Below are 27,152 nucleotides of genomic sequence, written 5' to 3'. Positions count from 1 at the left end.
TACTCCCTGTTCACCCACGACTGCGTGGCCATGCACGCCTCCAACTCAATCATCAAGTTTGCAGACGACACTACAGTGGTAGGCTTGATTACCAACAACGACGAGACGGCCTACAGGGAGGAGCTGAGGGCCCTCGGAGTGTGATGTCAGGAAAATAACCTCACACTCAACGTCAACAAAACAAAGGAGATGATCGTGGACTTCAGGAAACAGCAGAGGGAGCACCCCCCTATCCACATCGACGGGACAGTAATGGAGAGGGTAGTAAGTTTTAAGTTCCTTGGCATACACATCACGGACAAACTGAATTGGTCCACCCACACAGACAGCGTGGTGAAGAAGGCGCAGCAGCGTGTGGCGGGCTTTGTAGGTTAGCAGTAAAACCTTGAAATCAGCCCTTGCCTTAACAGGAAGCCAGTGTAGGGAGGCTAGCACTGGAGTAATATGATCAAATTCTTTGGTTCTAGTCAGGATTCCAGCAGCCGTATTTTGCACTAACTGAAGTTTATCTAGTGCTTTATCCGGGTAGCCGGAAAGTAGAGCATTGCAGTAGAATAACCTAGAAGTAACAAAAGCATGGATTAATTTTTCTGCATCATTTTTGGACAAAAAGTTTCTGATTTTTGCAATGTTACGTAGATGGAAAAAAGCTGTCCTTTGTAAATTGAAATTTGCTATCATAAATGTTAGCAACACCTCTGCCTTTGCGGGATGCACGGGGGATATGGTCACTAGTGTAACCAGGAGGTGAGGCCTCATTTAACACAGTAAATTCATCAGGCTTAAGCCATGTTTCAGTCAGGCCAATCACATCAAGATTATGATCAGTGATCAGTTCATTGACTATAACTGCCTTTGAAGTGAGGGATCTAACATTAAGTAGCCCTAATTTGAGATGTGAGGTATCACGATCTCTTTCAATAATGGCAGGAATGGAGGAGGCCTTTATTCTAGTGAGATTGCTAAGGCGAACACCGCCATGTTTAGTTTTGCCAAACCTAGGTCGAGGCACAGACACGGTCTCAATGGGGATAGCTGAGCTGACTACACTGACTGTGCTAGTGGCAGACTCCACTAAGCTGGCTGCCTGGCCTGCACCCTATTTCATTGTGGAGCTAGGGGAGTTAGAGCCCTGTCTATGTTCGTAGATAAGATGAGAGCACCCCTCCAGCTAGGATTGGAGTCCGTCACTCCTCAACAGGCCAGGCTTGGTCCTGTTTGTGGGTGAGTCCCAGAAAGAGGGCCAATTATCTACAAATTCTATCTTTTGGGAGGGGCAGAAAACAGTTTTCAACCAGCGATTGAGTTGTGAGACTGCTGTAGAGCTCATCACTCCCCCTAACTGGGAGGGGGCCAGAGACAATTACTCGATGCCGACATCTTTCTAGCTGATTTACACGCTGAAGCTATGTTGCGCTTGGTGACCTCTGACTGTTTCATCCTAACATCGTTGGTGCCGACGTGGATAACAATATCTCTATACTCGCCAGTTTTAGCTTTAGCCAGCACCATCTTCAGATTAGCCTTAACGTTCGTTTTAAGTCTAATACTGCGGGTAATGGAGTCGCCAATGACTAAGATTTTCAATTTGTCAGAGCTAATGGTGGGAGCCTTCGGCGTCTCAGACCCCGTAACGGGAGGAGTAGAGACCAGAGAAGGCTCGGCCTCTGAATCCGACTCGCTGCTTAATGGGGAGAACCGGTTGAAAGTTTCTGTCGGCTGAATGAGCGACCGGTTGAGCATTCCTACAGCATTTCCCTCCAGAAGCCATGAGAAAGTTGTCCGGCTGCGGGGACGTGCGAGGGGATTTATACTAACGTTACTATCTGTACTTACTGCTGGCACAGACGCTGTTTCATCCTTTCCTACACTGAAATTAACCTTGCCTAACGATTGCGTCTGAAGCTGGGCTCGCAGCACAGCTATCCTTGCCGTAAGGCGATCGTTCTCCTGTATATTATGAGTACAGCGACTGCAATTAGAAGGCATCATGTTAATGTTACTACTTAGCTTCGGCTGTTGGAAGTCCTGACGAACCATGTCCAGATAAAACGTCCGGAGTGAAAAAGTTTAATGAAAAAAAGTTGAGTGAGGGAAAAACTAAAAATATAAACGGTAATTAAAAAGTAAAAACCGTAAAGTTGTCAGGTAGCAAAGTAAGGTTGGCAACAAAACGCACAGCAGCACGTAAACAAGTCTGCAAGTTGTGACCGGAAATGACATATAGTTAACAATGTGTTAACTATATTTTGTCTGCAAATGTTTATTATCAAAATAAGAAAGTCGCACACTCCATGTGTAATCTCCCAGCAATTTAATGGGTATTTACCAACATTTCGGCATCACTGTGCCTTTAATGGGTATTTACCAACGTTTCTGCATCGCTGTACCTTCCAGGTAGAAGGCACAGGGATGAAGAAGGCACAGGACTGCCGAAACATTGGTAAATACCCATTAAATTGCTGGGAGATTACACATGGAGTGTGCGACTTTCTTTATTTTGATAGTTTATAGTTTATTCACCAATAGTCAGCACCTCCACACTAACTATTATTCTGGGTGTGCGGCAGCTCATGTTTTTTTATCTGCAAATGTTTATTGAAAACAAAAATAAATTTGCCCAATAAAGCACGTTTGTTTTTCAAATACATTGTTACAGTTGTTAGTTAGCTAGCTAACCCTAGCCATATTAGCATAGACGTGACAAGCGTCAAAACACGTCAAACCAGAGATGGTATCAAGAAGAAAATACAACTAACTGAAACAAGCCATCTACATTCACTGGACAGCAGCTTCTAGTCATTGTTGCTAGCTATCTGACCTACGATAATGACAACACAAAGCCTTTTGTCTCAGGGTTGAGCGCAACTTTTGTCGGGACGTTGTCAAACCCATCTGTCTATTGTTATCAGCTCTAAGTTTTAAAAAGTTGTAGTGCCTTTTTTCTTCTTAGTAAAGAAACATTTGCTTGGTTTCTAAAAAGGATGATGCTAGCCATGAAATATGTTAAATGGACTAGGCATCCCATATCATCTAGTTTGACTTGACTCATGATGATACTATGGTCAGGTTTAAAAAATATGAGAATGATTGAGTAAAATGTCTGTTCACTTTCCAGGAAGAGCCACAGAGAACCTTTGAAATGGCTTCTGGAAAGTCCTGATAAGTGTCTAAAAGTCAAGGGTACTGTCAACCCCCCCAGATGCATTTATACAGTAACCTTTTTATCCCCCCTCTTCCCTGGACCCTCTCATCAGCTCTGGTTTCAGCCCATGTTCAGTGGCAGTGAGTAATCTGCCACAATACTTAGCCTCAGCTTGGTTTCTTGGAATGAATTCTACAGACTATCTATTCCAGGCAGAACTCTCAGAAGTAAGTCGCTTTGACAACAGGGGTTGCTGTAACCATAATTTGGGATGTTTTACTTCACACTCCTCTTGCTCTCCATTTCTGTTGACCTACTTGGTACTTGGAATGTTTTTTTGTAAGGGTTCTCAAATAGCCCTCCCTCAGCCGTTAGTGACGCAAACCCATTCAAGCCATTACTTGATCTGAAGACCCCTGTCTGAATGGCATTGTGCTGTTACAATAGCGCTTTCATCAGAAGCATCCTTCAGCCTTCACATCAAAGCAACAGTCCTTTCTACAAACCCATTCCTATGGCAGAGTGATCGCACAGTTGCTGCCGAGTGCTGACTCCTTGAGCCCAGTCAAGTAGGTTACAACATGTCCCAAACCCCTTTGAGGAAGCAGTCTGCAGGACAAAAGCCTCTTTGAATAGGGTATCATGACTGTCATTTACCAAGTAGCTCCTGTCAGATTTCAAGAACCTGAATCATAAAATACTAGACACATGCTAAAGGCCACATGGCACGACCCAAAACTCAAACGGGTCGATAGATAAAGAGACTGATTACATATCCTTTGCTTAGATGGGAATCCACCAACACAACTCTCAATTATCTTTCATTGGATAGACAACTCCCTAGGTCACAATTATATTGATTTGTGCTTCTGAATGACTCCTGTAGAGAAGGATTATATTAGTCCCAGCTCCTTGGAGGATCGTCGCACATCACTTATCATTTTTCCCCTCTGTGGGATAGGCAGGATTGGGTGAGTGAGTCATTCAACAGCATATTAGATTACACCTTGCCTGGGCTCAACATTCTAGAGTTGCACCCTAGACACAAAACATTTGACTTGAATAATCATAATACATCAAACTTGATAAGTAAATTGTGCCACTGTAATGTCATGCAAATGCCATTGGAATACCTTTCTTATTTCAATGCCTTGATATTGGCACTGAGCAAGAGACAGGGGACCTAAGCTTCTGTGTAACAAACTTGATATGAACATTATCGGTTGTGAAATGAACACATTAGAAAGAAGGCCTAGAAAGTGATGCACACTATTCATAGAGGAGTACCTGAAATTACTATAAAATAGCATATGCCATGAGAGAGTCAGGTGGCATTGATAGAGACAGATTGCAGATGTTTGTTGACCACAGTGGCAGGAAGCTACTGGAAGAGCCCACCACCTGGTCCTGCCGTGTAACAGTAAAGGTCAAATAGGGAGACGAGGCCCTGCCTTAACCACTGCCACATGGATGATGTCCAAGGTCCAGTAGATTTACAGTGAAGGCATAAAACCTCAAATGTTATTATGCTGACAAATTGGGAGTCATGAAAGAGGAATAATACTCTTACTGCACATTGAGCCTCTGTTCAGGCATAGTGAAGCAAGTTCATCACTGTCCAAAGCTTAAGATAGAGTGCAGTAACCAGTCATGAAACAGATATTTGACTTTTAGAAAGCTGAGCACAGTACACAGAAACATTTTTATTTTTGTTTCTTTTTTCTTTAACTAGGCAAGTCAGTTAAGAACAAATTCTTACTTACAATGACGGCCTACCAAAAGGCAAAAGGCCTCCTGCGGGGACGGGGTCTGGGATTTAAAAAAATATATATGTATACGTATATATACAGTGGGGAGAACAAGTATTTGATACACTCCCGATTTTGCAGGTTTTCCTACTTACAAAGCATGTAGAGGTCTGTAATTTTTATCATAGGTACACTTCAACTGTGAGAGACGGAATCTAAAACAAAAATCCAGAAAATCACATTGTATGATTTTTAAGTAATTAATTTGCATTTTATTGCATGACATAAGTATTTGATACATCAGAAAAGCAGAACTTAATATTTGGTACAGAAACCTTTGTTTGCAATTACAGAGATCATACGTTTCCTGTAGTTCTTGACCAGGTTTGCACACACTGCAGCAGGGATTTTAGCCCACTCCTCCATACAGACCTTCTCCAGATCCTTCAGGTTTCGGGGCTGTCGCTGGGCAATACGGACTTTCAGCTCCCTCCAAAGATTTTCTATTGGGTTCAGGTCTGGAGACTGGCTAGGCCACTCCAGGACCTTGAGATGCTTCTTACGGAGCCACTCCTTAGTTGCCCTGGCTGTGTGTTTCGGGTCGTTGTACAAAAAAGTACAAAAAAGTATGAATGTATGTACTTGTAAGTCGCTCTGGATAAGAGCGTCTGCTAAATGACTTAAATGTAAATGTAAATGTTGTCATGCTGGAAGACCCAGCCACAACCCATCTTCAATGCTCTTACTGAGGGAAGAAGATCTCGCGATACATGGCCCCATCCATCCTCCCCTCAATACAGTGCAGTCGTCCTGTCCCCTTTGCAGAAAATTATCCCCAAAGAATGATGTTTCCACCTCCATGCTTCACGGTTGGGATGGTGTTCTTGGGGTTGTACTCATCCTTCTTCTTCCTCCAAACACAGCGAGTGGAGTTTAGACCAAAAAGCTCTATTTTTGTCTCATCAGACCACATAACCTTCTCCCATTCCTCCTCTGGATCATCCAGATCGTCATTGTCAAACTTCAGACGGGCCTGGACATGTGCTGGCTTGAGCAGGGGGACCTTGCGTGCGCTGCAGGATTTTAATCCATGACGGCGTAGTGTGTTACTAATGGTTTTCTTTGAGACTGTGGTTCCAGCTCTCTTCAGGTCATTGACCAGGTCCTGCCGTGTAGTTCTGGGCTGATCCCTCACCTTCCTCATGATCATTGATGCCCCACGAGGTGAGATCTTGCATGGAGCCCCAGACCGAGGGTGATTGACCATCATCTTGAACTTCTTCCATTTTCGAATAATTGCGCCATCAGTTGTTGCCTTCTCACCAAGCTGCTTGCCTATTGTCCTGTAGCCCATCCCAGCTTTGTGCAGGTCTACAATTTTATCCCTGATGTCCTTACACAGCTCTCTGGTCTTGGCCATTGTGGAGAGGTTGGAGTCTGTTTGATTGAGTGTGTGGACAGGTGTCTTTTATACAGGTAACGAGTTCAAACAGGTGCAGTTAATACAGGTAATGAGTGGAGAACAGGAGGGCTTCTTAAAGAAAAACTAACAGGTCTGTGAGAGCCGAAATTCTTACTGGTAGGTAGGTGATCAAATACTTATGTCATGCAATAAAATGCAATTTAATTACTGAAAAATCATATAATGTGATTTTCTGGATTTTTGTTACAGACCTCTACATGCTTTGTAAGTAGGAAAACTTGCCAAATCTGCAGTGTATCAAATACTTGTTCTCCCCACTGTATATAAATATAGGACAAAACACACATCACGACAAGAGAGACAACACTACATAAAGAGAGACCTAAGACAACAACATGTCAAGGCAGCAACATATGACAACACAGCATGGTAGCAACACAACATGACAACACAGCATGGTAGCAACACAACATGACAACAATATGGTAGCAACACAACATGGTAGCAGCACAAAACATGGTACAAACATTATTGGGCACAGACAACAGAACAAAGGGCAAGAAGGTAGAGACAACAATACATCATGCAAAGTAGCCATAACTGTAATTAAGAGTGTCCATGATTGAGTCTTTGAATTAAGAGATTGAGATAAAACTGTCCAGTTTGAGTGTTTGTTGCAGCTCGTTCCAGTCGCTAGCTGCAGCGAACTGAAAAGACGAGCAACCCAGGGATGTGTGTGCTTTGGGGACCTTTAACAGAATGTGACTGGCAGAACGGGTGTTGTATATGGAGGATGAGGGCTGCAGCAGATATCTCAGATAGGGGGGAGTGAGGCCTAAGAGGGTTTTATAAATAAGCAACAACCAGTGGGTCTTGCGACGGGTATACAGAGATGACCAGTTTACAGAGGAATATAGAGTGCAGTGATGTGTCCTATGAGGAGCATTGGTGGCAAATCTGATGGCCGAATGGAAAAGAACATCGAGAACACCCTTACCTGCCGATCTATAAATTATGTCTCCGTAATCTAGCATGGGTAGGATGGTCATCTGAATCAGGGTTAGTTTGGCAGCTGGGGTGAAAGAGAAGCGATTACAATAGAGGAAACCAAGTCTAGATTTAACTTTAGCCTGCAGCTTCGATATGTGCTGAGAGAAGGACAGTGTACAGTCTAGCCATACTCCCAAGTACTTGTATGAGGTGACTACCTCAAGCTCTGAACCCTCAGAGGTAGCATTCACACCTGTGGGGTGAGAGGCATTCTTCTTACCAAACCACATGACCTTTGTTTTGGAGGTGATCAGAACAAGGTTAAGGGTAGAGAAATCTGGTTAGACACTAAGAAAGCTTTGTTGTAGAGCATTTAACACAAAATCCAGAGAGGGGCCAGCTGAGTGTAAGACTGTATCATCTGCATATAAATGGATGTGAGAGCTTCCTACTGCCTGAACTGTTATTGTTGAGAAGAGCTTGGAGCCTAGGATTGAGCCTTGGGGTACCCCCTTGGTGACAGGCAGTGGCTGAGACAGCAGCTTTTCTGGCTTTATGCACTGCACTCTTTGAGAGAGGTAGTTAGCAAACCAGGCCAAAGACCACTCAGAGACACCAATACTCCTTAGCCGGCCCACAAGAATGGAATAGTCTACCCATATCAAAAGCTTTGGCCAAGTCAATAAAAATAGCAGCACAACATTGCTTAGAATCAAGGGCAATGGTGACATCATTGAGGACCTTTAAGGTTGCAGTGACACATCCATAACCTGAGCGGAAACCAGATTGCATACCAGAGAGAATACTATGGACATCAAGAAAGCCAGTCAGTTGATTATTGACAAGTTTTTCCAACACTTTTGATAAACAGGGCAAAATAGAAATAGGCCTACAACAGTTATGATTAGCATTAAGCTCCCCCTTTAAATAAAGGACGAACCGTGGCTGCCTTCCAAGCAATGGGAACCTCCCCAGAAAGGAGAGACAGGTTAAAAAGGTTGGAGATAGTCTTGGGTTAAAAAGGTTGGAGATAGTCTTGGCGAGGATAGGGGCAGCAACCTTAAAGAAGAAAGGGTCTAAACCATCTGATCCAGATGTTTTTGGGGGTCAAGTTTCAGGGGCTCCTTTAGCACCTTGGACTTAGTGACTGCCTGCAGGGTAAAACTTTGTAGCAAGGCAGGGGAAAAAGAAGGAGAAGCATCAGGGATAGTCGCATTAGAAAGGCTGGGAGATGAGGAAATGTTGGATGGGCAAGGAGGCATGGCTGAGTCAAATAGGAATCCTGACTTAATGAGGTGGTGATTAAAGAGCTCAGCCATGTGCTTCTTGTCAGTAACAAACACATCATCAACTTTAAGGGACATGGGCAGCTGTGAGGAGGAGGGTTTATTCTCCAGGTCTTTAACCGTTTTCCAGAACTTCTTGGGGTTAGACCCACAGAGAGAGAACTGCTTCTTAAAGTAACTAACTTTGGCCTTCCGGATAGCCTGAGTGCACTTATTTCTCATTTGCCTGAACGATAGCCAGTCAGCCTGAGTATGCGTGTGCCGAGCCTTTCGCCAAATGCAATTCTTGAGGTGGAGTAACTCTGCAAGATCACTGTCGAACCAGGGGCTGAACCTGTTTTTAATTCAAATTTTCTTTATGGGGGCGTGTTAGTTAAAAATACCACTGAAAATATTAAAAAAGAAGGTCCAAGCGTCTTCGACAGAGGGGATCAAGCCGATTCTATACTATTTTACAGAGGCCAGTTCTGGAAGGAAGGCTTTTTAGCAAGCATCTTTAACAAATCAGGAGGACAGGTCGTTTCACTGAGCAGCCATTACGAACATAAGCTGTCATTACAGAAAAGACGAGACTGATCTATCAGGATTATTTGTGAGGATAACATCAAGAAGAGTAGCCTTTTCTGGGTGTTTGGAGTCACATCTTGTGGTATTGGTAATAATCTAAGAAATATTTAGGTAGTCCCATTGCTTTAGGACTTGGTCAGGTGGTTTAAGCATGTCCCAGTTTAGGTCACATAGCAGGACAAATTCAGACTTGGTGTAAGGGGCCAGGAGAGAGCTTAGGTTAGGTAGGGTACAGGCCGGTGCTGATGGAGGATGATAGCACCCAGCAACAGTCAACAAAAAGCTATTTGAAGGTTTAATACTTAAAACCAGCAAATCAAATTGTTTGGGGACAGACTTGGTGGAGACAACCGAACACTGAAGGTGATCCTTGGTAAAGATTGCCACTCCCCCACCTTTGGAAGATCTGTCTTGCCGATAAAGGTTATAACCAGAAAGGTTAACATCAGTATTCAAAACACTCTTCCTTAGCCACGTCTCAGTAATGACCAACACAACTGGATGGGAGCTGTGAACCCACACTTTCAATTGATCTATTTTAGGTAATAAGCTTCTAGTTTTAACGTGCAGAAAACCCAGGCTTTTACGGGAGCAGAAATCAGTGAAGAAGATAGGGGAAGTCAGAATTGGGGCTAGCAACAGTAGATGGGCCAGGGTGTATATGCACATTTCCAGATATCCTCAGCAGTAATACAATCAGGGTACGACAGAGGACAGGGAGAGCTCTGCAGTGCTGATATATGACATCTGAATGTGCATCAGATGACAACAAGATCATATTTTACAGCAATTTCATCAGGTAACATGAATACAAAGCTTGCGAGAGGTGATTAGAATGGGATGGGAGGCCAAAAGTATGTGTTACCAATAGAGAGTCAGAGTCAACAAACATAGTCTGTCCCACGATTGGGTAAGGACAGTTCGTAGTCAACAAAGCATGCAGGAGTCATGAGGCAAAAAGCAAAATGCACAAGATTAAAAAATATATATATAACGACTTGGGGCTAGCCATTGTAAGTTCAGAGTCACTCGCCCCAACAGTGCCTGTGTGCTGGAGGCGAGTGAAAGCTTGGGAGTGGGGGGTACCTGTACCAGACAGGGGGAGACAACCAAGGGCAGACGGTAAACAGATCGCCAGGTAGAATCCAAGCAGCAGTGCAGCAGGCAACGGGAGTAGGTGTCACATCCACTTGGGAGAAGCTTATATTTCTGGAGGCAGATTTCTAGTAGAAAATGCCATTGGATGGACTGAACAGCAGGAGGGGGCTTCAAGGCCTCTGGATCTGGATGGGGTAGCCAGCCATTTGTTGGGCTCAAAGGCTTCGACACGTCTCGCTTCACATGTCAGTGCTAATTGAAGTTGAATCTCTTTGTCCTAGCAAGCTTGGTAGCCTGAGCATTCAGTCCTTATAAAGTAAAATATATCATTGTGATGTATTTTTCTTCTTGGCTTTTGAAAGTAAAAAATAGCTTCAGACTAAGCATTACTCACTCAGCTCCAGGTTGGATGATGTTTTCAGGTCTCTGCTTATTTGCCAGAGCATTTGCTGTATAGCTTAGCTTAGCGTGTGTGTGTGTGTGTGTGTGTGTGTGTGTGTGTGTGTGTGTGTGTGTGAGAGAGAGAGATTTACTGCACAGGGACGACAACGCACTTCAGGCTTTTCTACAGCAGGGAGACTCCATACTAAGTATTTACACAACAAAAAGCCACAGATGCAATCAACCTCAGAAGCACAACATTTCCATGCCCCCATGAAATTATATACAAACCAACTAACTGTAGCACAGCAAAGAAGTATCTACCCCAAACTCCAAGTATAGCCACCCAGACCAATAAAGCTTAAGATAGACTTACAAAGCAGATGTTAAGATATACACTCACCGAACAGTTTATTAGGTAGACCCCCCCATTCATGAAAATGGATTGCTCCTACAGACAGTGAGTCAAGTGGCCGTGGTCTGTTATATAAGCAGGCACACAGGCATCGAGGCATTCAGTTACTGTTCGATTGAACATTAGGATGGGAAAAACAAGTGACCTAAGCAACTTTCAATGTGGCATGATCGTCGGTGGAAGGCGCGCAGGACCCATTATCTCTGAAAACGGCCATCCTCCTGGATTTTTCACGCACGACAGTGTCTATGGTTTACCGAGAATGGTACGACAAACAAAAAACATCAGGTCAACAGCAGTCCTGTGGGCGAAAACAGCTCATTGATGAGAGGTCGAAGGAGAATGGCAAGAATCGTGCAAGCTAACAGGCGTGCCACAGACAAATAACGGCGCAGTACAACAGTGGTGTGCAGAACGGCATCTCGGAACTCACAACTCGTCGATCCTTGTCATGGATGGGCTATTGCAGCAGACGATCACACCGGGTTCCACAGCTAAAAACAAGAAGCGGTTCCAGTGGGCACGCGATCACCAACACTGGACAATTGAGGAGTGGTAAAACATCTGCTGGAACATGACAGCGAGTTCAGTTTACTTGAGTGGCCTGCACAGTCCCCATTGTCAATCCAATAGAGCATCTTTGGGATGAGATGGAACAAGCCTGTTCCCAGCATGAATGTACCACCGTCCAATCTATAGCAACTGCATTTCTGACACCTTGTAGAATGCCCCAAAGAATTCAGGTTGGTCTTTAGACATAGAGGGGTCCGCCCGGTACTAGATGGGTGTATCTAATAAACTGTCCGGTGAGTCTATAACTACAGTACACTTACAGTAAGGATAGCTGTGGCTTTAAAGTGAAACCCTTAGAAACTGCTGGGTCAGTGCAAACCTTAGCAATGTGTGTGTGTGTGTCCTCTTCACTTCCACATGCCTTCTAAATGACATTGTATTGAATTAATAAAATGCACCCTTTTTTGAGCATTTATAGCCTAATGCTTTTACCTTTCAGTGCATCACCCTGCACAGTGATATATGAAAATGTGTCTGAACCAATCAGATTAGCAAGGTGCTCTCTTGCTGCAGACACTGCTGCATTAATTTGACTGTGTTTCCAAGCCTACTGACATGAAATCTAAAGCTTTCTCATACCATAACAATCTATCACATGCATCTGTCTCTGGCCACCTGCCATTCCTGAATAAAAGAACACTACATATTTATTGGAACACCAGGGTGGGGGAATGTACTATATATATATATATATATAAATATATATATATAAGAGAGAGCGAGAGAGAGAGCGAGAGCGAGAGCGAGAGCGAGAGAGAGACACACTCAGGACAGAGAATGTGCTCACTGTACATATACAAGCCAATGATTCTCATCAGCTTTGATTACAGGTCAGCAAATAGCAGTCAGAAAATTGAAAATGAAGGTCAGAAAATATCAGTTGTTATGTAAATATGTGTATTGACCAAGCATGGTGTATTGCTGATAACTTTGTGTGCTGCTTCAACATTCAGCACTACGCCACCTATTGGTGTGAAATAAGTATTATCATGCGACATCTGGTGAACTAGTACAGCTTCTCGTAGGAAAACAGTTTGTGTAGCATTGAAAATAAAACTGCCTGGTTTACAAATTAGCTGCCATTTATTCTTTCAGAATTTCAAGTTAAGTAAAATCCTCTTTCATAACAAACTTAACAGAGAACATTGTGATATTACATGGATATAAAAGTTTTACAAAACATAACTTTTTAGAACTACATATAAACTACATGAAACAGCATAACATTAAAATTGGTGTATTAAACACCTTCATTTTATATCTTTAAAGTTCTTTAACATTTCTAAAATTGGATAAAAACCCTCTAAGAAATGATACTATAATTGGTGTTAGGAGAAAAGATGTCAGCTTATGAAGATTGACATACTTCTCTCTCCATAACACCACCACACTTAAGAGCCATTTAAAACTATTGCAGGTTTGAACTGTGCAACCTGCTTCTCAATTTGAGATTCTTTTTTAAGTCAGGAACTGACTGAATCCTGGGTTATTTTGAAGATTCATGTGTCAAATTAAGATAATTTCAGGCCATGTATACAAGATGGACCAAAAAACAACAGCACATTCTTTCAGCTTTGGAGTCTCTCTCAGTTCTGGAGTGTCACATATTTTCCCAGGACTCTTGGGTCCTAGGCATGCTCAATGCTCTGTTGTTGTTGTTTTTCAAAGTATCAGTAAATGGCCTCATCCATGTTGTCATCACTGTCCCCTCCGAACTCCTCTCCATTGTCAAAGTAGGACATGATATAGTCTGTCTCCTGTGGGAACACAATCAGAGTGGGAAAAAATGCTACGTATAAGCTCATTCCAACCTTGTGAACTGTGTTTGCAACGCTCACTTTCTGTTAAATCATGCCATTGGTGTCAATGGAAAATGTATAGGGGAAATTGTCTCTAGTAAGGATTCAAGTCAAAGTGATATCATCTCACTGAGGTTGTGTGGGGCATGAGACCAGATGAAAAAAGTAAGAAAGAGCTTGGATGTGTAGCAGTTTTGCATCCGTCCCTCTCCTTTCCCTAACCTGGGACCATCTGAAAGAAATGACAACTGCCACCCAGGAAGCATCGTTACCTGTCACTGCGGAGCAATGGAAACAATTACTTCAGGTCTCAGAGTGGGTGACGTCACCGATTGAACGCTACTAGCGCACACCGCTTACTAGCTAGCCATTTAACATTGGCTACAGATGCTTACCTCTTCAAACTCTTCTTCATCATACTCCTCCTCCCCATCTTGCTGCTCTTCCTCCTGCTTCTTCTTCTCCCCTTCCTCTTCATCTGAGGTCACTTCCTCCTCTTTTTTCTCCAATGTCTGAAATATGACACAAATGAATACAAAAGAAACTAAAAGAAAAATAACATTGATAGTAAAATAATACACCACCAGGCTTACATTAAGTTTGAGGTTTAACAGCAAGAAACATTTCCCTCATCTAGTGTGCTGAGATTGAGTTGTGTTACATGCCTATAGATGTGGTAAAGAGGTCAATAGAATACAGACTATGGAGTTAATGTCTGATGTACTGGCTGAGTACCTACTATTCCCACCTCTAGTTTATGGATGATCTCCTCTTTGTCCACCCGGGTCTTTTTGCTGGGTTTGGGGTCCACTGGTGTATCCACACTAAGAGAGGTGTCTGTAACAGACGAAAAGGGACAAAAGCCAATCATTAGTGAAAACCAACTCCCTCTATCTATTCCCCCTCCTCTCCTTTCATTTAAAAGGCCATTCAACCAAAAGCTATATTTATCTCATAATAGAAAATGGCAGATCATTTATGTATAAGTCAGGCAGTATTGTCATCGTCAGTAACCAGCAGTGACTTTATCTTATCCTTCTGTTCAAAGCAGAAGGGCAATTTGATGCATCCATGTCTCTAGGGAGACACAAGCAGTCAGACACAATATTCTTCTGAAGACACCTCTCTCTTCAGCACTCCGCCCAGGAAATAGGAAGGAAGAAAATCATGTGGGCGCAATATGCTCTGAAAGAGACAGGTCTTTCGCCAGCAACGTACATGTCATCAAGTCCTGCAGGAAGCAAACTAAACAGAACTGCAAAATGAATGGATTTTTTTTTATTGCAATAGCCTTCTGTGATCACATGGTGGGTGGGCTTTCATAGTGAATCTGTCCCACTCACAAAAATGTCCAGTCAATCAATGTGAGGTATAAAACAACACTGTATCATCCACTTACTCTCTTTTAGGGGCTTCTTGACACGGATTCGAAGCTCTTTTGGTAGCCTTTTCCAGTCTGACGTTCAAAAACAAAAATCAATCAGCAGACACAGGTGCTACAATAATGTTTTTACACAGCAATGACCTTGTCAAAATGATGGAATGTTGGTTCACATCCGGTAAAGCTGAGGGACTAAAACCTCAAATTGTTTTCCCAATCAGCCTCTATTCAGCAGACCCTAATTGTGAGCGACAGCTCAATTTCTCCCATTTGAAACGCTTTGGGTCACCTGACAGTTTCAATCAGGACCGTTCACACTCCATTGTGGCTGACATCTCTGGGGCGGCGTAGCGAGTGATTTCATACTGCTTCAGGATTAGATCATTGATTCTATTAATCCCTGTTTAACAGTGTTATGCTGGTAATCAGATCGTACAATGCACTCCTTCTAATACATGTTCCATAGTTTCTATCTCCTTTCAGTTAAATTTTTTGAACTGGAGGTATGATGCAGCTGACTCACCTGGATTCCACTCAAGGGTGTTGTCTGACGGCTCACTGTTCTGATATTTATCAGAATACCGCTCCACATCTGGAAGTCAGACAAGAAGCTCATTCATTTCTTAAACATGGTACAAGAACAAACATGTATTTGAAAAGAAAGCCTCTGTGTATTATCATGTCTACCTCGTTTGCTGCTCCCAAATGTTCTTATCGAAGCATAATTGCTTGATTGCATAATTGAAAAATATTTCCACCCCTGATTTAGGTAAAGTCAGCCAAACCTTGTATCATTTTAATATATTAACACCATTGGGAGCTGCTGACAGTGACAAGACATTGACTGTCTAATTTCTGCTACGTTTGGATGTCTGTAATTACTCTTTTCATCGCTAACACACAGAGATGGTGTCTTCCCAGGCTTTAAGTACCTTTCTTGGAGACGGCTGGGCGGACATAAAATGGTAGGGTCTTCATGTTTCCCCTGAACTCCTGCTTCAGTGCCAACATGTACTCTGCTTCCTCTCCCATCACCAAGGGGACAGGCTTGTGTTCCATGGGCTACATGTGCACAAAAAACATAACACATATTAGGCTAGTCCTTAAAACGACAACAAAAGGCTCAATGCAAGCTTTCCCAAAATAGCATGCTCTTATTTGCTCCCAACCAAACACATATCTTACAGTCTCAATACATTTAAACAAAAAAAGTCAGCCCTGGATGTTGCTTAGACAAATAGAAAAATCAGGAGAAAAGACTGAGCACAGCCTCTAAATAAAGCCAATATTTGACAACAATGAGGTGCATCCAAAATGAAAAATGACAGCTACAGGGTCAGTCACATCACCCCTTACTCACAGGGAACAGAGGTGTAGGCTGGAGAATTGAAGGGGGCAGGTTCTCCCCTTTCCCAATCCCGACTGCCTCGATACTGAAGCTCATGTACCCCTTGCCGCGACCTCTGCCGCGGCCCAGGCCAGCCATGGAGCGAGCACACAGCGGGGGGGTTCACAGGTAAATCTGTCAAGGGAGGAAGAATGCAATGGGCACTAAAAGAGTACTGAGTAATAGAACTTCTATTTTCCCAAACTATCTGTGTAAAGCTACAGTTGAAGTCGGACGTTTACATACACTTAGGTTGTATATCATTAAAACTCCTTTTCAACCACTCCACAATTTCTTGTTAACAAACTATAGTTTTGGCAAGTCGGTTAAGACATCTACCTCATGCATGACACAAGTCATTTTTCCAACAATTGTTTACAGACAGATTATTTCACTTTTAATTCACTGCATCACAATTCCAGTGGGTCAGAAGATTACATACACTAAGTTGACTGTGCCTTTAAACAGCTTGGAAAATTCCAGAAAATGATGTCATGGCTTTAGAAGCTTCTGATAGACTAATTGACATAATTTGAATCAATTGGAGGTGTACCTGTGGATGTATTTCAAGGCCTACCTTCAAACTCATTGCCTCTTTGCTTGACATCATGGGAAAATCAAAAGAAATCAGCCAAAACCAGCCCAAAAAATTATACACCACAAGTCTGGTTCATCCTTGGGTGCAATTTCCAAACGCCTGAAGGTACCACGTTCATCTGTACAAACAATAGTACGCAAGCATAAACACAATGGGACCATGCAGCCGTCGTACAGCTCAGGAAGGAGATGCGTTTTGTCTCCTAGAAATGAACGTACTTTGGTGCGAAAAGTGCAAATCGATCCCAGAACAACAGTAAAGGACCTTGTGAAGATGCTGGAGGAAATAGGTACAAAAGTATCTATATCCACAGTAAAACGAGTCCTATATCGACATAACCTGAAAGGTCGCTCAGCAAAGAAGAAGCCACTGCTCCAAAACAGCCATAAAAAAGCCAGACTACGGTTTGCAACTGCACATGGGGACAAAGATTGTACTTTTTGGAGAAATGTCCTCTGGTCTGATGAAACAAAAATAGAACTGTTTGGCCATAATGACCATCGTTATGTTTGGAGGAATAAGGGGGAGGCTTGCAAGCCGAAGAACACCATCCCAACCGTGAAGCACGGGGGTGGCAGCATCATGTTGTGGGGTGCTTTGCTGCAGCAGGGACTGGTGCACTTCACAAAATAGATGGCATCATGAGGACGGGAAATTCTGTGGATATATTGAAGCAACATCTCAAGACATCAGTCAGGAAGTTAAAGCTTGGTCGCAAATGCGTCTTCCAAATGGACAATGACCCCAAGCATACTTCCAAAGTATGCTTGGACAACAAAGTCAAGGTATCGGAGTGGCCATCAAACAGCCCTGACCTCAATACCATAGGAAATGTGTGGGCAGAACTGAAAAAGCATGTGCGACCAAGGAGGCCTACAAACCTGACTCAGTTACACCAGCTCTGTCAGGAGGAATGGGTCAAAATTCACCCAACTTATTGTGGGAAGCTTCTGGAAGGCTATCCAAAATGTTTTTCCCAAGTTAAACAATTTAAAGGCAAAGCTACCAAATACTAATTGAGTGTATGTAAACTTCTGACCCACTGGGAATGTGATGAAAGAAATAAAAGCTGAAATAAATCATTCTCTCTACTATTATTCTGATATTTCACATTCTTAAAATTAAGTGGTGATCCTAACTGACCTAAGACAAGGAAGTTTTACTAGGATTAAACGTCAGGAATTGTGAAAAACTGAGTTTAAATGTATTTGGCTAAGGGGTATGTAAACTTCCGACTTCAACTGTATATAAGCTTATTTTTTATCCTGGCCAGTGCCTTGCAAAAGTATTCACCCTCCTTGGCATTTTTCCTATTTTGTTGTAAACTGTTGAAACGTCCTCTCACTGTCAACTGCGTTTAGAATTATTTTTGTTGTATTAATGCTATTTAATCTCTCCTCAGACTAATATTATTCTGTTTGTCCTGTGGGTACCTTTGCCACTGTTCCACCCCTTGTGTATGGCGCTGTCATGGTGTATTTGTTATTTTCATCAAACTTAACGTGTAAATATTTGTATGAACATAAGATTCAACAACTGAGACATAAACTGAACAAGTTCCACAGACATGTCACTAACAGAAATGGAATGATGTGTCCCTGAACAAAGGGGGGGGTTCAAATCAAAAGTAACAGCCAGTATCTAGTGTGGCCACCAGCTGCATTAAGTACTGCAGTGCATCTCCTCCTAATGCACTGCACCAGATTTGCCAGTTCTTGCTGTGAGATGTTACCCCACTCTACCACCAAGGCACCTGCAAGTTCCCGGACAATTCTTGGGGGAATGGCCCTCCGATCCAACAGGTCCCAGAAGTGCTCAATGGGATTGAGATCCGGGCTCTTTGCTGGCCATGGCAGAACACTGACATTCCTGTCTTGCAGGAAATCACGCACAGAACGAGCAGTATGGCTGGTGTCATGCTGGAGGGTCATGTCAGTATGAGCCTGCAGGAAGGGTACCACATGAGGGAGGGGGATGTCTTCCCTGTAACGCACAGCATTGAGATTGCCTGCAATGACAACAAGCTCAGTCCGATGATGCTGTGACACACCGCCCCAGACCATGACGGACCCTCCACCTCCAAACCAATCCCGCTCCAGAGTAAAGGCCTCGGTGTAATGCTCATTCCTTCGACGATAACCGCGAATCCGACCATCACCCCTGGTGAGACAAAACCGCCACTCGTTAGTGAAGAGCATTTTTTGCCAGTCCTGTCTGGTCCAGTGACGGTGGGTTTGTGCTCATAGGCGACGTTGTTGCCAGTGATGTCTGGTGAGGACCTGCCTTACAACAGGCCTACAAGCCCTCAGTCCAGCCTCTCTCAGCCTATTGCAGACAGTCTGAACAATGATGGAGAGATTGTGCGTTCCTGGTGTAACTCGGGCAGTCGTTGTTGCAATCCTGTACCTGTCCGCAGGTGTGATGTTTGGATGTACCGATCCTGTGCTGGTGTTGTTACACGTGGTCTGCCACTGCGAGGACGATCAGCTGTCCTCCCTGTAGCGCTGTCTTAGGGGTCTCACAGTACGGACATTGCAATTTATTGCCCTGGCCACATCTGCAGTCCTCATGCTTCCTTGCAGCATGCCTAAGGCACATTCACGCAGACGAGCAGGGACCCTGGGCATCTTTCTTTTGGTGTTTTTCAGAGTCAGTAGAAAGGCCTCTTTAGTGTCTTAAGTTTTCATAACTGTGACCTTAATTGCCTATCGTCTGCAAGCTGTTAGTGTCTTAACGACCGTTCCACCCCAAGCAAGGGACACAACCAAGCGGCACTATGAAGACCAAGGAGCTCTCCAAACAGGTCAGGGACAAAGTTGTGGAGAAGTACAGATCAAGGTTGGGTTATAAAAAAATATCTGAAACTTTGAACATCCCATGGAGCACCATTAAATCCATTATTAAAAAAAGGAAAGAACATGGCACCACAACAAACCTGCCAAGAGAGGGCCGCCCACCAAAACTCACGGACCAGGCAAGGAGGGCGTTAATCAGAGGCAACAAAGAGACCAAAGATAACCCTGAAGGAACTGCAAAGCTCCACAGCGGAGATTGGAGTATCTGTCCATAGGACCACTTTAAGCTGTACACTCCACAGAGCTGGGCTTTACAGAAGAATGGCCAGAAAAAATCCAATGCTTAAAGAAAAAAATTAGCAAACATGTTTGGTGTTCGCAAAAAGGCATGTGGGAGACTCCCCAAACATATGGAAGAAGGTACTCTGGTCAGATGAGACTAAAATTTAGCTTTTTGGATATCAAGGAAAGCGCTATGTCTGGCGCAAACCCAACACCTCTCATCACCATCCCCACAGTGAAGCATGGTGGTGGCAGCATCATGCTGTGGAGATGTTTTTCATTGGCAGGGACTGGGAAACTGGTCAGAATTAAAGGAATGATGGATGGCGCTAAATACAGGGAAATTCTTGAGGGAAACCTGTTTCAGTCTTCCAGAGATTTGAGACTGGGACAGAGGTTCACCTTCCAGCAGAACAATGATCCTAAGCATACTGCTAAAGCAACACTTGAGTGGTTTAAGGGGAAACATTTAAATGTCTTGGAATAGCCTAGTCAAAGCCCAGACCTCAATCCAATTGAGAATCTGTGGTATGACTTAAATATTGCTGTACACCAGCGGAACCCATCCAACTTGAAGGAGCTGGAGCAGTTTTGCCTTGAAGAACATCAAATGATACAAACCCCCTAAAAATCAATTTTAATTCCAGGTTGTAAAGCAACAAAATAGGAAAAATGCCAAGGGGAGTGAATACTTTCGCAAGTCACTGTATGATCACCTATGATTGCTGTTCACTGTAATATGACAATAACTCTAACACTATTAGCTCTAGCTAACGAACAGTGAATAACAGAGCTCACATAGCCAGGGATAAATAAGAACAGGTATAGCTACAACACAACAAAAAGACAAAAACTTTGTGAAGGGGAGCAATGGCTAATGTGTTAGGGAAAGAGGACACCTAGTCAGTTGCACAACTGAATGCATTCAACTGAAAGGTGTCTTCCACATTTAACCCAACCCCTCTGAATCAGAGAGGTGTGAGGGGCATTAAAGGGGCAATCTGTGATTGCTACATCCATTTCAGACTGTAAAATTTGTGATATATACCCATTGATTCTTGAAGAATGTAACTTATAAACACCTCCTGAGCTAAATTCAACTGTCATACCCCATCACAATCTAATCCAAATGATAAGCTTTTTTACTCCATTGTTTGTAAACAATGTAACAGTAATCAAACACTGTATAGACTAAAAACAAAAAACATGGTTAAAACTATAATTTTTGTCTCATGGATGGTCTGGGTACCAGTCTGGAACTCTAGCACTTTCTTTTCTTTGGCATGTGACATGGAGTAAAAGGAGTGGAATATAGCCAGATATGGATATAATGAGATGCTTGTCTCCAGCCTAACAATAGGATTAGTGGTCCACAGAGTGGAACAGTGGGCTGTCAACTCTTTGGATTGGTGGATACATTTTGTTATTTTAATAATTGTAAAAATATATTCGATTAAGGGTGTTGACATCAACCACTAGTATTCGATGGAGCTTGAGATGCTATGCTAGCTTCATGAATATGCATAAACCTTCTCGAATGTCAACAGTGAAGTGTATCACACTTTTATCAGTACACTCATAACAACCTAAGCATTACAAAATGTATATTAGATTAAACACGCCTCACGTATCAAAATAACAATTCATATTTATCTTGACTAAATTCAACACTATCATATCGCCCCCATTCAAAAACTCCCCACCTGCTTAATAATTAAGGATACGCTTAAGTGGACAGATTTTGGACAGAAATAGGGCTCTCTGGTAACCAGGCTACCATCCTCCAGCTGCGTACCAAATCAACGCCAGGTGTTGCAGGACGGCCAAGAAGATCATCAGGGACCCCGTAGCCACGCCATGTTCTCCCTGCTTCGATCACTCAGACGCGATCAGTACAGGAGCATCATGGCCAATAGTTTCTACCCTCAGACCATCAGGCTGCTGAATAGCCACCACTAGTCAGCTATCTATTGCTATTTCTATTACTATTGTTGTTTTTTATGACAATTTTCATTGTTTTATTTCACTTAGTCCTGCATGTTGGAGCTCAGAGCCTAAGATGTTCACAGTACCCTGCAATCACACCTGCAACCCTGTACATATGACTATTAAACATCTCTCAATGGTGGGGTCCCTGCTTTGTTGTTTGAATCGCATATTGCCCCTTTAACAGCTACCAGCAAGTTACCCATCTAGTTGTGTGCGGCTTGCTAACTTGTTCCATCTTACCTTCTAGTGATTTCAGTGATATTAACTTGCTTGCTCAGATAACTTGGTTGCACAGTAGCTACATGACAGCTGTAGCTAGTAAGAACTTGCTAGAAAACGACTAGCGTCTAACGTTACTACCTAGTTAGCTAGATAACGACGTTAGCTAGTGCTGTCAGATTTATCACGACAAAATATCGTTCACCAAGACAACCTGCTTACTAACTACCCATATCAACTTATTCACGACCTCCCACCTTCTGAGCCATAGCTAGCTACTAATCTTCAAATATAAAAAATATTAAAACATTATCAAGTTAACGTTAGCTAGTTTACAAATCAGCGGGCTACGTTATTGTTTACCAAACACTATGTTGTTTACATTTTGCGGAACTCTGGCAACTTGGGGTCGACTACCCTGCGCTACACTGCCCCCTGCTGTATTGGAGTTGAATACAGTCCAGAACCTCGAAAAAGAGATACAGTATCTCCCCCAAAATTATGGTCACATACTTTTGTTTGCCATCTGAGAGATCAATATGTCTGTACCATACATTCATTTCGATTAGCTGAATGTCATGGCTAAATGTCATGGCTGAGATGTTATCTAATGAGCATTAAGGTTTGAGCCACCAAGTAGGAACCTCCAAGGGGAGTGAGTGTGATACAACATAAAGTAGATAGATTTGTTCCCTGGTGTGGGAGCTGGGTTGGCATGCATTAGCTCAAAATACTTAATTTAGCTGACATTGTAAAGGTGGTTTGTCTTGGTCTGGATATTACCACATCCTGGTGATGTTTATTATTAATCGTTGTTCTTGTTTCTAGAGTTGAAGTCGGAAGTGTACATACACCTTAGCCAAATACATTTAAACTCAGTTTTTCACAATTCCTGACATTTAATCCTAGTAAAAATTCCCTGTTTTAGGTCAGTTAGGATCACCACTTTATTTTAAGAATGTGAAATGTCAGAATAATAGTAGAGAGAATGATTTATTTCAGCTTTTATTTCTTTCATCACATTCCCAGTGGGTCAGAAGTTTATATACACTCAATTAGTATTTGGTAGCATTGCCTTTAAATTGTTTAACTTTGGTCAAACGTTTTGGGTAGCCTTCCACAAGCTTCCCACAATAAGTTGGGTGAATTTTGGACCATTCCTCCTGACAGAGCTGATGTAACTGAGTCAGGTTTGTAGGCCTCCTTGCTCGCACACGCTTTTTCAGTTCTGCCCACACATTTTCTATAGGATTGAGGTCAGGGCTTTGTGATGGCCACTCCAATACCTTGACTTTGTTGTCCTTAAGCCATTTTGCCAGAACTTTGGAAGTATGCTTGGGGTCATTGTCCGTTTGGAAGACCCATTTGCGACCAAGCTTTAACTTCCTGACTGATTACTTGAGATGTTGCTTCAAAATATCCACATAATTTTCCTACCTCATGATGCCATCTATTTTGTGAAGTGCACCAGTCCCTCCTGCAGCAAAGCACCCCCACAACATGATGCTGCCACCCTTGTGCTTCACGGTTGGGATGGTGTTTTTCGGCTTGCAAGCCTACCCCTTTTTCCTCCAAACATAACGATGGTCTTGATGGCCATTATGGCCATTTTTGTTTCATCAGACCAGAGGACATTTCTCCAAAAAGTACAATCTTTGTCCCCATGTGCAGTTGCAAACCGTAGTCTGGCTTTTTTATAGCGGTTTTGGAGCAGTGGCTTCTTCCTTGCTGAGCGGCCTTTCAGGTTATGTCGATATAGGACTCGTTTTACTGTGGATATAGATACCTTTGTACCTATTTCTTCCAACATCTTCACAAGGTCCTTTGCTGTTGTTCTGGGATTGATTTTAACTTTTCGCACCAAAGTATGTTAATCTCTAGGAGACAGAACTCGTCTCCTTCCTGAGAGGTATGACGGCTGCGTGGTCCCATGGTGTTTATACTTGTGTACTATTGTTTGTATAGATGAACGTGGTACCTTCAGGCATTTGGAATTGCTCCCAAGGATGAACCAGACTTGTGGAGGTCTGCAATTTCTTTTCTGAGGTCTTGGCCGATTTCTTTTGATTTTCCCATGATGTCAAGCAAAGAGGCACTGAAGGTAGGCCTTCGAAATATATCCACAGGTACACCTCCAAATGACTCTAATGATGTCAATTAGCCTATCAGAAACCTCTAAAGCCATGACGTCATTTTCTGGAATTTTCCGAGCTGTTTAAAGGCGCAGTCAACTTAGTATTTGTAAACTTCTGACCCATTGGAATTGTGATACAGTGAATTATAAGTGAAGTAATCTGTCTGGAAACAATTGTTTGAAAAATTACTTGTGTCATGCACAAAGTAGATGTCCAAACCAACTTGCAAAAACTATAGTTTGTTTTAACAAGAAATTTGTGGAGTGGTTGAAAAACAAGTTTTAATGACTCTAACCTAAGTGTATGTAAACTTCTGACTTCAACTGTACCTATTTAAGGAGGATAAATAAGCATTTTGCCAAGTCACCCTAAGCCAACTACAATCTCAAAGCACTTGGTGATGATTCCCCTCCCAGTTGGGGGATTGGTGGATAGGAACACCATCACTTTGATAGAACCTTACAGCTGTGTGTGTGTGCGTGTGTGTGTGTGTGTGTGTGTGTGTGTGTGTGTGTGTGTGTGTGTGTGTGTGTGTGTGTGTGTGTGTGTGCGTCAGTCTGTCTGTCTGGGTGTCTGTATCTGTGTGCCTGCGTGCATGCAGCGTGTGTCTGTGAACTTGCGAGCATGGATGTGTGCGTGCCTGCCTCGGTGAGTGTGTCACCGTGGGAACATTTCTGTAGGAATCCAGCAAATCAGTTGCCATAGCAACTGTGTTCCATAATAGCAACAGTCGCTGAATAAGTATTTTATGCATTCGGGGGAGTACACGTATTTCCTCCTCTCCATCTTTAGTAATGCAAGTTTATCTTTTTTTTGGAGCTTCAGTTTAATATACTATTTATAACACCAAGTGGGACCAGACTTGTGAAAAAAATTCAGTTGAAGCAGAACAGTTAGGCTACTTCTTCAATTGTGTGTATTAGGCTATATGTTCACAACGCTCTCACATTCACCATAAGGTAGGCCTACCTGTTGTATACATCTGACTTTGCATTTAAACAATATCTAATCTATACAGCAGGTGACTAATTATGGACTACCACCAAGGATATGTGGGCCACTTCCTTCCTCTGCAAATTTGCAATGACTGAATTCTTATGACCTTATTTAAGAACCAGGAACTCATATGGCAACAAGATGGGGCACTGGTGCAGATTAGTCTTAGCTGTGATCACAAGTGGAAATAATAATGTGCTTACTGCAGAGGTGCAAAACCCCTTACTACAGAGGTGCGAAAAGACATAGAGGACTACAGAATCAGTCTATATAAATCTAAATCAAATCACATTTTATTGGTCACATACATACATTTAGCAGATGTTATTGCGGATGTAGCGACATCTATACCAACCAAGCCATTGAGCCTTGTATACATTCTTTATTTTCCCTTGAGGTTACAGGACAGGAATAGTGTCATAAGCACAGAACAGACAATATTGGGCCCATACCTCCAGCTCAATCAGGTTTAAATATAGCCTATCCATTGTTGATATTTATTATAACATGCTGTGTGGAAACTTGTATGCCTATCAAGACACCAAAGACATTGTATAGGCTACTGTTTTAATGAACAGCAGTCATATCGTTCCTGCACATGATGTCTATATACAGCAGGTCTCTCTCTCTCTCTCGTGTTTCTTTACCTGTCTGTCAAGCGCAGGGATCATCATAGCGCATCGTCTGCGCGCAACATATCCACCGCGTTCGTATTCACTCCCACCACGCGACCCACTCCCCACCCCCGCTGCGACGCTCCGCGTCTTCTAAACTAGTGGTTGCGGGAGAGATACGGGTGAAGAGGGGGAGGGGGAGAGAGGCTCGACGTTATCACAATATCTGGGGGATATTACAGAGACTGAAGTCTGGCTTTTATATCAGAAAAAAACATATGCCAAATGGATCTGAATTAAACGTGTTTCATCCATGGTAAGGATTTATGTTTCCTCTTTAAATCGTGTTTGCAGCGCATGTTGATAGAAGGCCACATTTGCATATTGTAGATTACATAAATATTTGTTGCCATTAAATGATTCCTTATGAGTGGTTAATGTAATGGCCAAATGGCTTGACAAAGCAATATCGGCATGAACTGAGAACAGTGTTTAGGTAGTCCATGTGAAAAAAATAAAACAAGTTGAATTTGATGAAAGACCAACAATAAAAAAAAAATGCAATTCAACTGAACTTATTCAGATTTTCCAATTCATTGTTTCTTACCATATTTGTGTAAGAGATAAAAGATGCTCTATAGTCTAAAATCCCGCAGACCAACGAACGCGATTCGTTTGGCAGTTGTAATCAGATTTGTTGAGCCTTGCTATATGTAAAGACTAATCAATAAACTGCTACAAAAAGCAAATAGATTCAGCTGATTCAGATTTGCTGTCACAATTTTTTTCCATATTATAAGCAGCACATTTCTTGCCTGAGAGGCAACCCCTGTAACCTAAATCATGAACCAATCTGCATTGTCATGAAATTCTGTCACTTGGCTCATTGCGGTCCTTGTAAGATCAGCCTATGATGGAATGTGGCAAAAAGAGAAGCAGACAGTCAGTTACATGTTATGTGTGTGAGAAAGGCAATACATGCAGGGATGTAATTTAGGCCGTATTTTATTATCTCTGCTAATGCATAGGCTAGGCTACATTCAGTGTGGAGAAACATGTTTTCTATCAACACACTGTTGAAACGGCTGTTTCTTTTTACTGGCGCAGTTACTGTTTTTGTCCAATAACCTGGAATAGTATAACTTCCCTGCTAGTTTAATATTAGAAGCAGTACGTCAGAAAACCAATTGACGTAGTGATTGGTCACTGAAACAGGTTTTGAATTAGATTTTCTTTGAGCCGATATGATAACACTGATGCTGCGTCTCGGTTTCATTCAATATTACCAACACCATCACGAACTTGAATTGAAAGCATGAATTCCTTTACAT

At 42.6% G+C, this 27,152-nt stretch overlaps 1 protein-coding gene across 5 annotated transcripts; it reads right to left on the bottom strand.

Moving 5' to 3' along the window:
- Positions 1–12,690: 12,690 nt before the first annotated feature.
- LOC120048473 (DNA-directed RNA polymerase III subunit RPC7-like) lies at positions 12,691–22,469 on the bottom strand. 5 transcript variants are annotated; one of them, XM_038994468.1, is made up of 8 exons: positions 21,664–22,469; positions 16,167–16,328; positions 15,739–15,868; positions 15,330–15,398; positions 14,825–14,881; positions 14,165–14,262; positions 13,821–13,937; positions 12,691–13,383 (listed from the first exon to the last, which is right to left on the bottom strand). In XM_038994468.1, exons 2-8 carry the CDS (start codon positions 16,290–16,292, stop codon positions 13,297–13,299), a joined length of 684 nt encoding a protein of 227 aa, XP_038850396.1. In that variant the 5' UTR covers positions 16,293–16,328; positions 21,664–22,469; the 3' UTR covers positions 12,691–13,296. The 5 variants fall into 5 exon arrangements, with proteins under 5 accessions (XP_038850396.1, XP_038850395.1, XP_038850397.1 ...); XM_038994467.1 differs by having other exon boundaries at positions 22,098–22,469; XM_038994469.1 differs by having other exon boundaries at positions 14,174–14,262; positions 22,098–22,469.
- Between the last annotated feature and the right edge of the window lie 4,683 nt (positions 22,470–27,152).

Source organism: Salvelinus namaycush, chromosome 5, assembly GCF_016432855.1.
Source record: "Salvelinus namaycush isolate Seneca chromosome 5, SaNama_1.0, whole genome shotgun sequence".
Classification (NCBI taxonomy): Eukaryota; Metazoa; Chordata; class Actinopteri; order Salmoniformes; family Salmonidae; genus Salvelinus; species Salvelinus namaycush.
The sequence above is the reverse complement of the archived record's forward strand: the minus strand, read 5'-3'. Positions and strand labels throughout refer to the sequence as shown.